At 48.3% G+C, this 13,553-nt stretch overlaps 1 protein-coding gene across 12 annotated transcripts in view; it reads left to right on the top strand.

The window, feature by feature from the left end:
- Positions 1-13,553, top strand: part of DTNB (dystrobrevin beta) — a 231,551-nt gene that overhangs the window by 214,856 nt on the left and 3,142 nt on the right. For 5 of the 12 annotated variants that reach the window (XM_040622973.1, XM_040622972.1, XM_040622967.1 and 2 more), the window contains 3 exons: positions 7,200-7,359; positions 8,157-8,246; positions 11,223-11,276. In XM_040622973.1, coding sequence (XP_040478907.1) covers positions 7,200-7,359; positions 8,157-8,246; positions 11,223-11,276 — 304 coding nt within the window. Of the gene's footprint in view, positions 1-7,199; positions 7,360-8,156; positions 8,247-8,649; positions 10,633-11,222; positions 11,277-13,553 lie in introns of all 12 variants that reach the window. The other 7 variants (XR_005832774.1, XR_005832776.1, XM_040622970.1 and 4 more) reach the window with 4 other exon arrangements.

Raw genomic sequence — 13,553 nt, 5'->3', positions numbered from 1 at the left:
CCTGACTCTGGGGCAGCAGTCACTGCGCCCAGCCCGTGTTCAAGGGGAGGGGATTACACAGGAGTGCGACAGAAGGGGGCAAGGTCATTGGAGGCCGTCTCTGAGGTCTGCCCACCACATTGACTCATCTGGTGAAGTATCTCACACAAAGCTTTATCGATGACTGATAGATTTAGTGCTCCCTGGAGACTATTGTCTGCTCTGGCTGCATTCCCGCTTTCCATTACTGAAGCAAAAGGGTCAGAAACATGATACACCTCATTGTCATTTAACAAACGTTTATTAAGCATTTACATGTGCTAAGCACAATGGTGAGGAAGATAAAATTTGAGAGGTGAGGTTAACGCTGTTCAGAGTTCTGGGGAGCATCACAGGAAGCCCTAATCTGACCCTGGAGGACGTGATGATGGAGCCAACGCCTAGAGGGGCAGCGGGAGCTGGTCTGACCACGCTGGGGGCGTAGCGCTTCTGGCAGAGAGGCCTTCAGGCAGGGGAGAGCGCAGGCCTTCTATAGGTAGAAGCAGCTGTCACTGTCCTTTCACTTTCTGTCTAAACCAGCCAGTGGCGGTCACAGACATCCCTGCACCAACGTCTACCTCCTCCAAGACCCACCCTAGTCTCTAGGCCTTCCTGAAGCCGCTGTTGGCTGTGGTGTGTACCTCTCCCAGGCCAGAGGTGATTCATTGACCTACCAGGATGCCACACTGGTGTTGCTCTGCTGGAGCCAGAATTCACAGAGGGCTCTGACAGTTCCATCCTAGCACTGTAATCCAACATGGCCCTAAAGGGAAGGGCTGGTGCTTGAGATCCATTGGCGAAAATCGTGCCTTCCCAGCAGGCTCGCCTTTCTCTTTCTACTGCTCTGAACAAAGATAGCTTCTGGAGTCTGTTCTTCATCTTTCTCAGAACGCACGTCCTGGGCACTGATCCCGGGAAGAGGGCCTGATTATTTTGAAGCCGATGGTGAGCAGTAGTTTCATTTCCTGATCCTAGAGCTTCAGCCACATGTGGCTGGCCACCCCGTGCATCCCTTTGGCCTCATCGCCCATCATCATTTTCCTATTAAAATATTTGCAGAGGTTCAGTTTCATGTTCTTAAAAAGCAACCTAGTCATTCATCTTGGGTCTTACGACTCTAACATTCAGTCCTCAGGCAGCAGTGCCTGGCCCAAACTCACTGAGGGAGTTTTATTGAATAGTTGCCACGTGCTTGATGCTGGGTCGGCCCTCTGCGGGGATGACAGACAACTGTCACACAGTGAAATGAGTGTGAATTTCACAGGCCACATAGATAAGCAAAAAAGAAATATTTAACAGGACTTCATTTCCCTCTTGAGGGCTCACTGTCTGAGCTGGAAACAGTCTGGGCATTTTCAGGCAAACTCTGAAGCCACCCATCCCAGATGCTTATCCCCCTTCCTGCACCTGAGATGGGTGCTGTGCTTTGGGGGACTAGTGCTGGGTGCTGTGGCATCAGGGGAGGAGTGTCCGTGGCTCCGACTTGATCTGTGCTGAGGCGGTCATGTCCTTTGCTTGTGGCCAGGCCTGGTTCTCACAGGCAGCACTCCTCGCCCTGCAACTGAGACAGTGGAATTCATAGGCTCCCTGAGCAGCCAAGGCGCACACACGGTCTCAGATCTCAGTGAGGCTCTCACTCCTCCGTGACTGAGAGGCAACTTCAGGCTTGGTGCCTTTGCAGCTGGAAAACTATGGGCTCCTGGGCTGCATGGGGTCCTTCCTTGATGCTGTCCAAGCAACCCAGGCAATGATCTTGATTCTGTGCCTTTCGGGTCTTAGAGGCCCAAGAAGGCCAGGGTCCACCACTTCTGTGATCTCCTGTGTCCCAGATTGTGCTGGCTCACAGGTCTTTCCTTGCATAGACTTTCTTGTTTTTCTACAGATTCTCTTACCTCTCTCCCAGCTTCATTACCTCGTTGGGATTGGGGCTAGAACTGCCAGATCTGGCTGTTCAAAAGCACTTTCCAAACCAGAGTGAATTTTACACTTTATTATTGGCCCCCTCTCCCCAAAAATGGCCAGAAAAGCAGGGCATGATGGTGATTATAGGGTAGAAGATGGAGGTGGTTCCCTAAAGTACAATGATTAATATGTGATAATGTTAGCTGACCAAAACAGGGTTCCCGAGATGTTGGGAAGGAAAATAGATACCCTGAAAATAAATAATAATAAATGTTTCATAAGCACTGACAAAAATAAAATATTTCACAAGATAGAACATGTTTAATTATCAATGGAAAACTGTTATAAAAGTTAATAACAAAAATAGCAAAAAAAAGACTTCATAGTATTCCATTGTATAGGATAAACCACATTCTGTCAGTCCGTTCAGCAGTCAGCCAACTTTCGGTCATTTCCACTTTTGGCCTCTTAAACTGTAGCTAAGGAACATTTGTGTACAAGTTTTGGGTGAGCTTATGTGTACCGTTTTAAGAAGCTGCCAAACTGTTTTCCAAAGTGGTTGTAGCATTTTACAGTCCTGTCAGCAATGTACAAGAGCTTTGGTTTTCCCACATCTGGCAGTCTTTTTGATTGTAGCTATTTCGGTGGATAAGTGGTATCTCGTCGTAATTTCAATTTTCGTTTCCCTGTTGGCTCCTCAGGTGGAGCATTTGTCACGTGACTATTAGCCCATTTGTACATCGGCTTCAGTGAACCGTCTATTCAAATCTTTGTTTCACAGTTGCATTATCTTCTTCTTATTCAGCTGTAAGAGTTCTTTGTATCTTCTGGACACACGTTTGTGTTTTGTTTGTTCTTTTTTTTTTTTCATTTCCGCTTTCTTGACATATAAACTTGTAAGATATTTATTTATTTAAACTTGTAAGATATGTGAAGTATATATTGGGGTGACTTGATTTACACGTACATAATGAAAGGATTCTATCTAGGTAATTCATATATCCATCAGCTCACATATTTATCTTTTCGTATGTATGAGAACATTGAAGCTTTACTCTCTTAGCCAATTTCAGCTCTATAGTAGTGTTATTAACTATATGTTGTCACCATGTTTTACGTTACATCCTCAGACCTTATTTATCTTACAGCTGAAAGTTTGTACCCTTTTACCAACCTCTCCCTATTTCCCCCAACCCTTGGCCCCAACTACTTTTCTACTCTGTTTCTGTGAGTTTGACTCTTTCGTTTCCACGTCTCAGTGAGACCATGCAGTATTTGTCTTTCTGTGTCTGGATGATTTCACTTAGCAGAATGCCCTCAAGGTCCATCCGTAGTGTCACAAACAGCAGGACATTCTTTCTAATGGCTGACGAATATTCCATTGTACATATATGCCACCTCTTGTCTGGCCATTTTTCTGTGATGGACACTTAGGTTGTTTCCATATCGTAGCTACTATGGATAATGCTGTGGTGAACATGGGAGTGCAGATATTTCTTCTAGATCCTGTTTTCGTTTTCTTTTAATCTTTTGAAGAACCTCTATACTGTTTTCTGTGGTGACTGTACCAGTTCACCTTACCACCAGGAGTACACAGGGCTTTCCTTTTCTCCATGTCTTCACCAATATGTACCTCTTATCTTTTTGATAGCCATTCTCACAGGTGTGAAGTGATATCTCATTGTGGTTTTGATTTGCGTTTCCCTGATGATTCATGATTTTGAGCACCTTTTCATATACATGTTGGTCATTTGTGTATCTTCTTTGGAAAAATGCCTGGTTCTTCTATTTTTTTTTTTTTTTAAGATTTTATTTATTCATTTGACAGAGCACAAGCAGGGGGAGCAGGAGAGGGAGAAGCAGGCTCCCCGCTGAACAGGGAGCCTGATGTGGGGCTCAATGTCAGGACCCTGGGATCATGACCTGAGCTGAAGGCAGATGCTTAACCGACTGAGCCACCCAGGCGCCCCTCCTCTGTCCATTTTTAAATTAGATCGTTTTTATTTTTGCTGTTGGGTTGTATGAATTCATTATATATTTTGGATATAAGCTCCTTGTCATATGTACGATTGGCAAATATTTTGTCCCGTTTGGTAGGTTGCTTTTCATTTTGTTGATGGTTTCCTCGTTGTACGGAAGCTTTTTACTTCTGATGTAGTCCCGCTTGTTTATTTTTGTTTTTGTTGCCTTTGCTTTTGGTGTCAAATTCAAAAAATCATTGCAAAGACCCACAATTTTATATCAGATCTAATTTACCAATATGCTTTCCCAGTTTGTGACTTATCCTGTTATTTTTCTTAGTGGTATCTTTTTTATGATAGTTTTATTCATATATAATTCACATACTATATACAATTCACCATTTTAAAGCCTAAAATACAGTCGTTTTTACTATAGTCACAGAATTGTGCAACTATCACCACAGTCAACTTTAGAACATTTCATCACCCTCTGAAAGAATCCCACACGCATTAGCACTCACTCCTCATTTCTCCCAGGCCCCCGCCCTCAGGCAACCACTAATCTCCCCTTTCTATCTCTGTGGATTTGCCTATTGTGGTTATTTCATATAAATGTGATCAAACAATATTCAGTCTTTTGTAACTGGCTTATTTCTCTTGGTATAACATCCTCAGGGTCTGTCCATGCTGTCGCATGTATCCGTACTTCATTCCTTTATTTGCCGAGTCCCATTCAGTCGACCCTTGAACAATGGTGGGGCTGTTATGGGTACTGACCTCCTGCACAGTCAAAAATCTGTGTATAACTTTTGCCTCTCCCAAAACTTAACTACTAATAGCCTACTGTTGACCAGAAGCCTTACCCATAAAATAGTCAGTTAACACATATTTTGTGTTATATGTATTATATGTATTCTTACAATAAAGCGAGCCAGAGAGAAGAAAATGTTGAAGAAAATCATACAGAAAATACATTTACAGTGCTGGGGTGTATCTATAAAAAAATCCACATGTAAGTGGACCATGCAGTTCACATCCCTGTTGCTCAAGGGTCACCTGTATCCCACATTTTTATTTAAATCATTCTTCAGTTGATGGGCACTTGGATTGTTTCTACTTTTTTAATGCTGCTGTTGACACTTGTGTACAAATTTTTGTGTAGACCTATGTTTTTGTTTCTCTTGGGTATACACACATAGGAGTGGAATTGCTAGGTTGTATAGCACTCAATGTTTAATCTTTTGAGGAACTGCCAGACTGTTTTCTAAAGTAGCAGGAATGCACCATTTTCCATTCCTGCCAGCAGCATGCAAGCATTCCAGTTGCTCCACATCCTTGTCAACACTCGTTATTATCTGTCTTTTTTATTGTAGCCTAATCCTAATGGGTGTGTAGCGCTGTTTCATTGTGGTTTTGATTTGCATCTCCCTAATGGTTCATGATGTCAAGCATCTTTTCATGTGCTTATTGGACATTTGTATGTCTTCTTTAGAGAAACGTCTATTCAGGCCCTTTGTCCCATTTTTATTACGTTACTTGTCCTTTTATTATTAAGTGTGAAGAGTTCTTTCTGTGTTCTAGATAGAAGCCCCCGATCCAATAGGTGTTTTGCAAAAATTTGCTCCCATTCTTTGAGTTGTCTTTTCACCTTTTAAAGGTGTCCTTTGAAAAAAGTTTTCAATTTTGATGAAATCCAATTTATCATTTTCTTTTGTAGCCTGTGCTTTATGTGTCATATCTAAAAAGCTATTGCCTAATCTTTGCTTCTAAGAGTTTTTATGGGTTCTTATATTTAGTCTGATCCCTTTTGGTTAGTTTTGGTATATAATGTGAGGTAAGGGTCTAAGTTCTTATCATTTGTATCATGGGAAGATCTCAGAAATTATGCTAAGTGATAAAAGCAGATTGCAAAATTATATGCGCAATAAGATACCATTCATGCAAAATTTAAAAGCATGAATATCACACATTATTCATAGTTATATATGTATACATAGGTAGAAAAAATTTCACTCCAAAGTCTTTACTAATCGTTGCCTCTGGAGGGGTGAAAGGAGGGACTGGGACTGGACAGGATTGGTGGTCCAAGGGGTCTTCAGACTTATCTGCAATGTTTTTAGGTTGAATTTGACAAACTATGAACAGTTATCCATGGGGGTGCTTTATTGTACTTGTCATCTTTCTGTATATTTTAAATTTCTCAACATACACATACATGTGCTCACACAAGTCAAAGGGAAGAGTCACGGAGAACAAACCATTTCTGTTTAGTGCAGCGCCCACCCACACTGGCTGGAACAGTGAGGTAAGGCTTTGTGTGGATGGCCTCTCAGCATGTTTGGGCAGATTCTGTTGTGTGGGGAGTTTCTGAGCTAGAACCCCAAAAGATAAATCTCTTCGTTTAAAGTCATTTGCACACTTCGGCTTATGTTTTCCCAGTTTTGCTTCCACAGAAAACCCACTGTATGACACGCAGTTTCCCTTGCTCTGAACAGCAGCAGGGCCCAAATCTCAGTGAGCTCCCTTTTAACCAGAATCTTTAAATGTTACCCATTACTCCACGCTTTCTCCAAAACTGTACCAGAGCCTTCACAAGGAAGGTTCAGTTTCCACTAAACATGCCATTCTCACCTAGTCTCCGTGAAATGCCCCAAAAGGCCTCACTGCATGTTTGACAAGTGCAGGGACCCGGGCCCGGGAAGCAGCCTGCCGCCGAGTTCCTGACACACGCTCGGGCACGTGGTTCATGCGGTCAGGGGCTGCAGACATGCGGAGTACGCGTCATCGCCCGCGGGGTCCCCGGGGTTATTCCCACATCTCCGTGAGCTACAGTGCCCAACACAAAGCTCTTTTCATCGTGTTTTTCTTCCATAAAATGGGTACAAAAACGCGTGCCCTTTCTAGTCACAAGTTGTTGTGAGGGTCAAATGCGGGAATGTACATAAATACATTTGCAAACAAAAATGAAAGCTGTTTGTGTATCATTTCCCAACCGTGTGGCCCCAGCCCCGCTCAGATCCTGGACCCCGCTACTCTGCTCAGTCTGTCTCCTGCAAGTCCCCCCTCCCCCTCTTAGTCCAGTCTAATGGTACTTTCTCTCCTCCCTCCGCCCTCTTCCTTTCCTTTCTTCCTTTTCTTCCTCTCTGCAGTCCCGGAGGCAGCCTGACTCCTTCCTTTCAAATGTGATCCCGCGGAGCACTGCCTCACCAAGGTGCAGCGGTGTCGGCTGGCTCAGATTCGCTGAGGGCAAGGACTCTCCGCTTCCTCAAAGAGCTAAGATCCCTGAGATAACATGTTCTGTCTCTTTGATTCTCCCAGGCTCAGGCCACAGGGTCACCACATACATCGCCCACTCACGGAGGCGGCCGCCCCATGCCCATGCCTGTCCGCTCCACGTCGGCCGGCGCCACCCCCACCCACTGCCCGCAGGACCCGCTGAGCGGAGTCGGGGGGGACGTGCAGGAGGCCTTTGCACAAGGTGAGATTTGGGAGAAGGGCATGCGGACAGCTAGAGGGGTTTGGCAACACGAACAAGGGGCCTACGGAGATTTTTCCAGTTTCTCTTGTGCGCTTAGCTTTAAATGATCAGGTTTTCATACGCAGTCTAAGTAAGTCAAGTGCTGGTCCCTTCGCACAGGATGGGCTGGTCTCCCAACGGGAGGTCTACAGGCTTTGTGTGTTTGTGAAGACCAGGCCTCCGGGGCGTCTGTGCTCTCTTTCCCGAGTTTTGGGACGTGACTTGTCCTTTGGGCTTTGCCTCCTCCTCCGGAGGAATCGGATGGAACAATTCCTGAAGTTGTGCTTTGCCCGCGAAGTCTTTAGAGCAAGTAAGAGGAGGAAGAGTGGAACTGTAAATAGGAGCTTGCTGGCGGCACCCTGGGCCCAGGATTGCCGCACGGGTCTGAGGCGCCAGCCGCCCGCGGTGCTGCAGCGGCGGGCAGGGCGCCCGGCTGAGGACCTCTCGGGCGGGTGGAGACGGAGACCTGGCCCGCGGCTGCTGGAGAGTGAAGTCCCGCCTCAGGCCAGCCGGGAGCGGTGTGCGTTCTGGAATCCAGCTCTCCTGAGTGTGGCTAAGAAGCGGGCCGCTGACAGGGGCCCACCCTCCGGGTGGAGAAGAAGAGGGAGGAGAACGAGAACCTGGGAGCGTCGTGGCCCCGATGTGCCCGGGAGCGGGCGGCGGTGCCCGTCGCCGCCGGGCGCGGTGTGCAGGGCCCAGCAGCCCGAGGCTGCGCCCGCCCGCCCCCTGGCATCGGCGTCTGCTCTGACTGTCCTCAGGTACGAGGAGAAACCTCCGCAATGACCTGCTGGTGGCCGCTGACTCCATCACCAACACCATGTGCTCCCTGGTGAAGGAGCTGCACTCAGGTGAAGCCCAGAGCTCCCGCCCCCCGCGTCCCCGCGCCCTCCGCACTCGCTCCCGCCGCTTCAGCCCCCGCTCGCTCTCTCCGCCTGCTAGGACCGCCCTGGACGGCCTCCGCGCCGCCGCCTCTGGCCCCACGTGTTCACGCAGGCGCTTGCGCGGTCCGTTTCTCTGAAGGCTGCCCCCGGAGAGGCCGCGCAGCGCGGGGTCCCCAGGCGCGCGCACTCAGCCCCCGCCCCGGCGCTGCGGCCCTCTTCCCCCAGGGCTGCTCCACCGCCCTCGGCCGTTTCCCCGGATGACTGGAACCGAATCGCCCTTAAGCTTCTGGACTTTCTCCCAGCCGCCTCTCTGCTCTCTCCCGTTGGATTTGGTCTTGAAACCCTATTCTCTCCTTTTGTCCATCACTAGGCTCTGCTCTCACCTGAAGTTCGTGACCTGCGTCTGTCGCTCTTCACCCCTCTGTTCAGTAGTACGTGTGGCTCCTTCCTCCGTCTCTCCCGCACTTCGCTCTACCGCCGACTTCCCGGAGACCCTTACCTTATTGTTCCCCTTATATAAAACCCAGGAAAGAGAGAAATAATAAAAGGCCATTCCCACATCGTCGTATTTTCAAGAATGCCCCTGACTCCCTTAGTTTTGTAACTGCCGGATATTTACTAACGTGTTTACAGTGGTCAGATTCCCATGTTCCATATTAGACAGATGGGTTCCCTTCCTAAGTGATACGTATGGCCCTCTGTTGTTTCTTTTCAGCTAATATAGTGCTTTTGGAGTAGCTTAACAAGCTAATATAAGCTTGGAGTAGCTTATATTGGTTATTAAATAAAAATGTAAAGCGGGTTTTCCATGAGCTGTTCAGACACATCCGCTGAAATCGTCAGTCCCCACTCTGAGGGCAGGGAAGCCTTGGGTATGTCCTCAGACCTTCCAAGGAGAAAGCCTATCTCTATGGCTGGCCCAAGGTTCCCTCTCAGATCTGCTGATGTCCACTTAGAAGAGAGTGAGTGCGTGGCCTAGCTTGGTTTTTCCAAGGCCGTTAAGATAAGATGCCGGTTCTCCTTTGCAGGGAGTGTGCAGGTGACACTGCCTCCATTCTGGTACCAGTTCTCAATCCTTGTTAGAAGCACTGCCCTCTCCATAAACACACATAAACAGAAGAGGGGACTGCCTTTGAGATGACTTCACAGGTGATTAGAAAGTCCCTTCCCTAATACAGTTTCCCACAGATGCCAGAAATCCCACTTTTAGAAGGAATTTCAGGCCACGAAATTAATCACACTGTGCCCCTCGACCACTTACTAGGATTTGGGCAAGATCAGTGGCTCATGAGCTCGTCACACTAGGAGGAGAGGTAGCTGGACACCGTTAAACACACAGCAGCCAGTGATCAAGTATCTTCACAAAACGTAAAAGGTTACAGGCAATGTCTCATGGCAGGAAAGGATGGTTTTAACACAATTCTGTGATGTATTTGGACGGTACCTTAGAGAGCACGTTGTCAAGTCCCCTTTAGAAAGGCAGTGAGTGATTATCAGGAAAGCGATTGCCTGAAGCTGTGCGTCTTGAAGGGGCAGAGGCCAGTCCTGGAACTCAGGTGCGGAGAACACAAAGCCATTGCTCTCCCTGCCACAGTGTCCTGCCCACGCAGGACCGGAGGTCAGATTCGCGGCCCCACGAGGGCCCCTCTCACTGATGCTTTGCTCTCTCAAGCCCTGAAGTCCACGGGTAGGTGTGCACTAAGTCCTCACGTGATACCACATCCTTACAAAGTGCAGAACTAGAGCCCTTTACATGTGAGGCTGCCAGTTTCCCGGTGAATGGAAGAGGCTCGCCCACACCCACGCATGTTTACTATCTCTGTTGGGGGGTGTGTTAGGATGAGGTGAGATACTCAGATTGTCTTTAAATATTTCCCATACCATGTGCACATGCTATTTCTAGCCAGAGCCTCTCCTCCTCGTCTTTTTAAAAATATTTTCACAAATAATAGAATCTTCGGGTTGGAAAAGATCCTAGAAGTCATTGAATCCAGCTTGCTATCCAATATAAAAGTCCTCTGTTTGAATATTTCCAGTGAGCTCATTCATGACCAGCTCTCATCACGGTGAAATTCTTCCTAATCAGGGAGCCCAAATTTGCCTTTCAGTAAGCAGTTTATCCTCATCCCATCCTCTGAAGCTACACAGAGTAAGTTCAGGTGCTCCCATTCCTATTAATTTAGCTTTCAAGTATTTGATGGCAGGTACCATGGCTGTCCCCAAGGCTTCTCCTCTTGAAGACGACTGTTCGCTGTTCCTTCAGCCAGTCTTAACGTGACGTGGTTTTCCCTTCACCATTTTGCTTGCCCACCACACTAGGATGTGGCCAAGAGCTTCAAGGCCCCCATTCAAAGTGAGTTCTCAGAGCTGAGCACACTTACCCTTGTCACGGGCTCCTGTGCCCTGCAGAGCAAGTGAACCGTGGCCTCCCTGCGTGAGGGCCCTGGGAAAGCAACCTGAGAGGGCGTTAGCTTTTTCCACACAGCCACTTTGCTGTTCGGTCATTTTAAGTTTGTCGTCAGCTAAAACTTCTAGTTTGGGTTGTTTTCTCTTAACAGAAGCTCGTGTTATTCTGGATATTCCCCACTATGTACTTGAACCCGAATGCAAGATATTAGGTGTATCCCTAGAAGATGTGTCACCTTAGGGAAAGCAGGCATCGAGAAAAGGCAGCGACCCCCACCCCAGTCACCAGGGAAGCCAGCCACAGAGCCCGCAGCAGGACAGGTGACCTCAGACTGCGCTGCCCCCAGGGGCTCAGAGCTCGTGGGTAAAGAGTGCTAGCATGTGCTCCACGCACGGGGCAGACTAGCTGAGTGTCAGCACCCTTGGGGGCCTGCAGCTAGGGCTTCATCCCAAGCCTGCCAGGTCATTCCCTTCACCCTTTTCCTGTGCTGGTGCTGTGCTGAAGGGTCACTGGCCGCCTTGGACTTGTTTTCACAGCAGAGGAAGGTGCAGAGGAAGAAGAAGAGAAGCAGCAGAATGGGAAAGACAGAGGTAAAGGCAGCTCGCAGGACCCCTAGTTTGAGTGGGAGGCAGAGCTACATAGCCCCTGAAGGAACCCTCCCCCTCTTCCGTTTCTGCTTTTCTTCCTGCTGCCCAGCTCCCCAAAGCTTTCAGACCCTCACAGTACCTTCGGCCCGCTTTTCCCAGCTGACCGTCAAGGAGGTGGTGGCGTCAGGCGATCAACAAAAGCCTCGTTTCCTAATACTGTGATAGATAGATGGTTCGGACGTAGGAAGTAGATCCCAGGAAAGCGCACCACGTGACCCTTTGCCTCCAGGAGTTTATAATATAGTTAGGGAGGCAAGACAGAGATATGCAAAATAAATAAGAGATAAAATGAAGTGGCAGGAAAAGTTAATCATCAAACTTTGAGTGTGTGATTACAAATACAAGAAGGGGTTCTGAAAAGGAAGAGATTATTGCGGGCAGAATAGCCAAATGGTTTCGTGACCTCAACGGAAGAATTAAAAGCAATAAAGAAAGGTATCAGCAGAGGAGAGTTATGTCTTCCTAGTTTTATCGTATATAAAACCTGCTTAATAACTTGTTACGTACAAAGAGCTGCGCTAAATCATGTGCACGTATTATCTAATTAATGCTTAACAACCTCGGAGGCACATAATGGTGTCCCGATTTTACCAGTGAGAAAATGGGCTCTTTGAACTGGGTCTGTCTGACTCCACACTCCACACTCTTCATCTTCATGTGTCTGCGTTACGCCGAACACATAACATTTGCGAGTTAGCTGTTATTTCTGGCCTATATTAATGTGTCTATTTCTGGATTCTTTCAAAATGTAAGCTCCACGAGGTGGAGATTTTGGTCTCTCTTGTTCAGGATGTATCCCCAGTGCCCAGGACAGTGCCTGGTACAAAGCGGGGTGTCAGTAAATGAACAAATACAAGGAAAGAAGCCAGGCGAGGTGCTAGAGAGTGCTTTGTCAGGGAGGGAGCAGGAGCGGCCGGTGGAGGCTGGGCTGTGGAAGATGCGTCCGCTCTCCCCACCCCTGCCGGGTGCTCTGCACTGAGCACACCCTTTCAGTCTGATTTCACCGCCCACGAGGAAGGATTCGAGACACGGCTCAGAGTAGTGAGGTGACCGGCACAGGTGGGAGCTGGCAGAGCCGGGATCGGCCCAGGCAGCCAACACCAGTGCCGGAGCTTTCTTCCAGGTGCCACGGTTGTCTAGCGTGTCTGGCGAGGCCTGCGAGGCCGTGGACGGTAACTGTGAGGAATTGAGGAGAATGACATACTTGACATGGCCACCAAAATGTCAGAAGTAGAGGTCAGCCATGTTGGAGACATCTAGCGGTGCTACAGGGCATGGTAGAGATGACCGACTTTCTGGGCTGAGAGCGGACCAGGAAGAAGGCAGGAGGGTTGTCGTGCAAGAGGCAAAGAGGGGAGGAGATGCACGGAGATAAGTTTATGCTCCATAAACACGTGCTCCAGTCACACGTGTGTGCACACACACAACCCAACCAGATCTCGGCGTTCATGTGGAATGTTCTTGGCTGAAGACGTAACAGCTGCCGCTTTGGCCTCTCTTCCCATTGACCCTTCCTTCCCTGTAGCTTTTTCATGGCGTCTCCTCAGCCTCCCTGCATTCCTTGCAGCACACAGAGAGTGGCCCTGACTATGTGGGCCTTGCCCTGACTGTGGACTGCAGCCCTGGTCCTGGTGCAGGTCTGGGTGTGGGATGCGTCTCACATGTGGACGGGCATGGCTTCCCTTGCCTGGTGCCTCCCGGTCTCAGGGGCCTGTCTGCACCCGTGTTCCCTGCCAGCGTCTCTCCTTTCTGCGCCTCCCCCTCTCAGTGTCTCCCCATCTCTCTTCCAGTGCACACACCAGCGTTTCTGTCTGTCCCTGTGAGACCTTGTGAGAGCACCTGAGTTTCTGTTTCTATGGCTTTAGGTGCCATCCTGAGGGAAATAGTGTTGAGTCGGGGCAAGACGTGGGTAGGGTTTTAAACAAATTTTTGACTCTCGCATTGTGCAGGTCCCAGGATATGTTTCTGTAGCTGCACGGTAGTGGGTATGTGGGTAGGGGTAACCCAAGTGCTTTTACGGATGGACCTTCTGATCGTCTGCCGTGGTCTGGGCATGAGATTTTACTGTAGACCAACATGGCGGTAACTGGTGTCGCCAAGGCATTAGAGAGCAGTAACTACCAACCAGAGAGAGACGAGGTTTGCTTCTTTGGGGTTGAAATCATGCTGACCTCACATAAACACAACTTGGTCAGCACCCTGTCAAACAGACATAGTCCG

This window comes from Ursus maritimus, unplaced genomic scaffold (assembly GCF_017311325.1).
Source record: "Ursus maritimus isolate PB19 unplaced genomic scaffold, ASM1731132v1 scaffold_6, whole genome shotgun sequence".
NCBI lineage: Eukaryota > Metazoa > Chordata > Mammalia > Carnivora > Ursidae > Ursus > Ursus maritimus.
The sequence above is the reverse complement of the archived record's forward strand: the minus strand, read 5'-3'. Positions and strand labels throughout refer to the sequence as shown.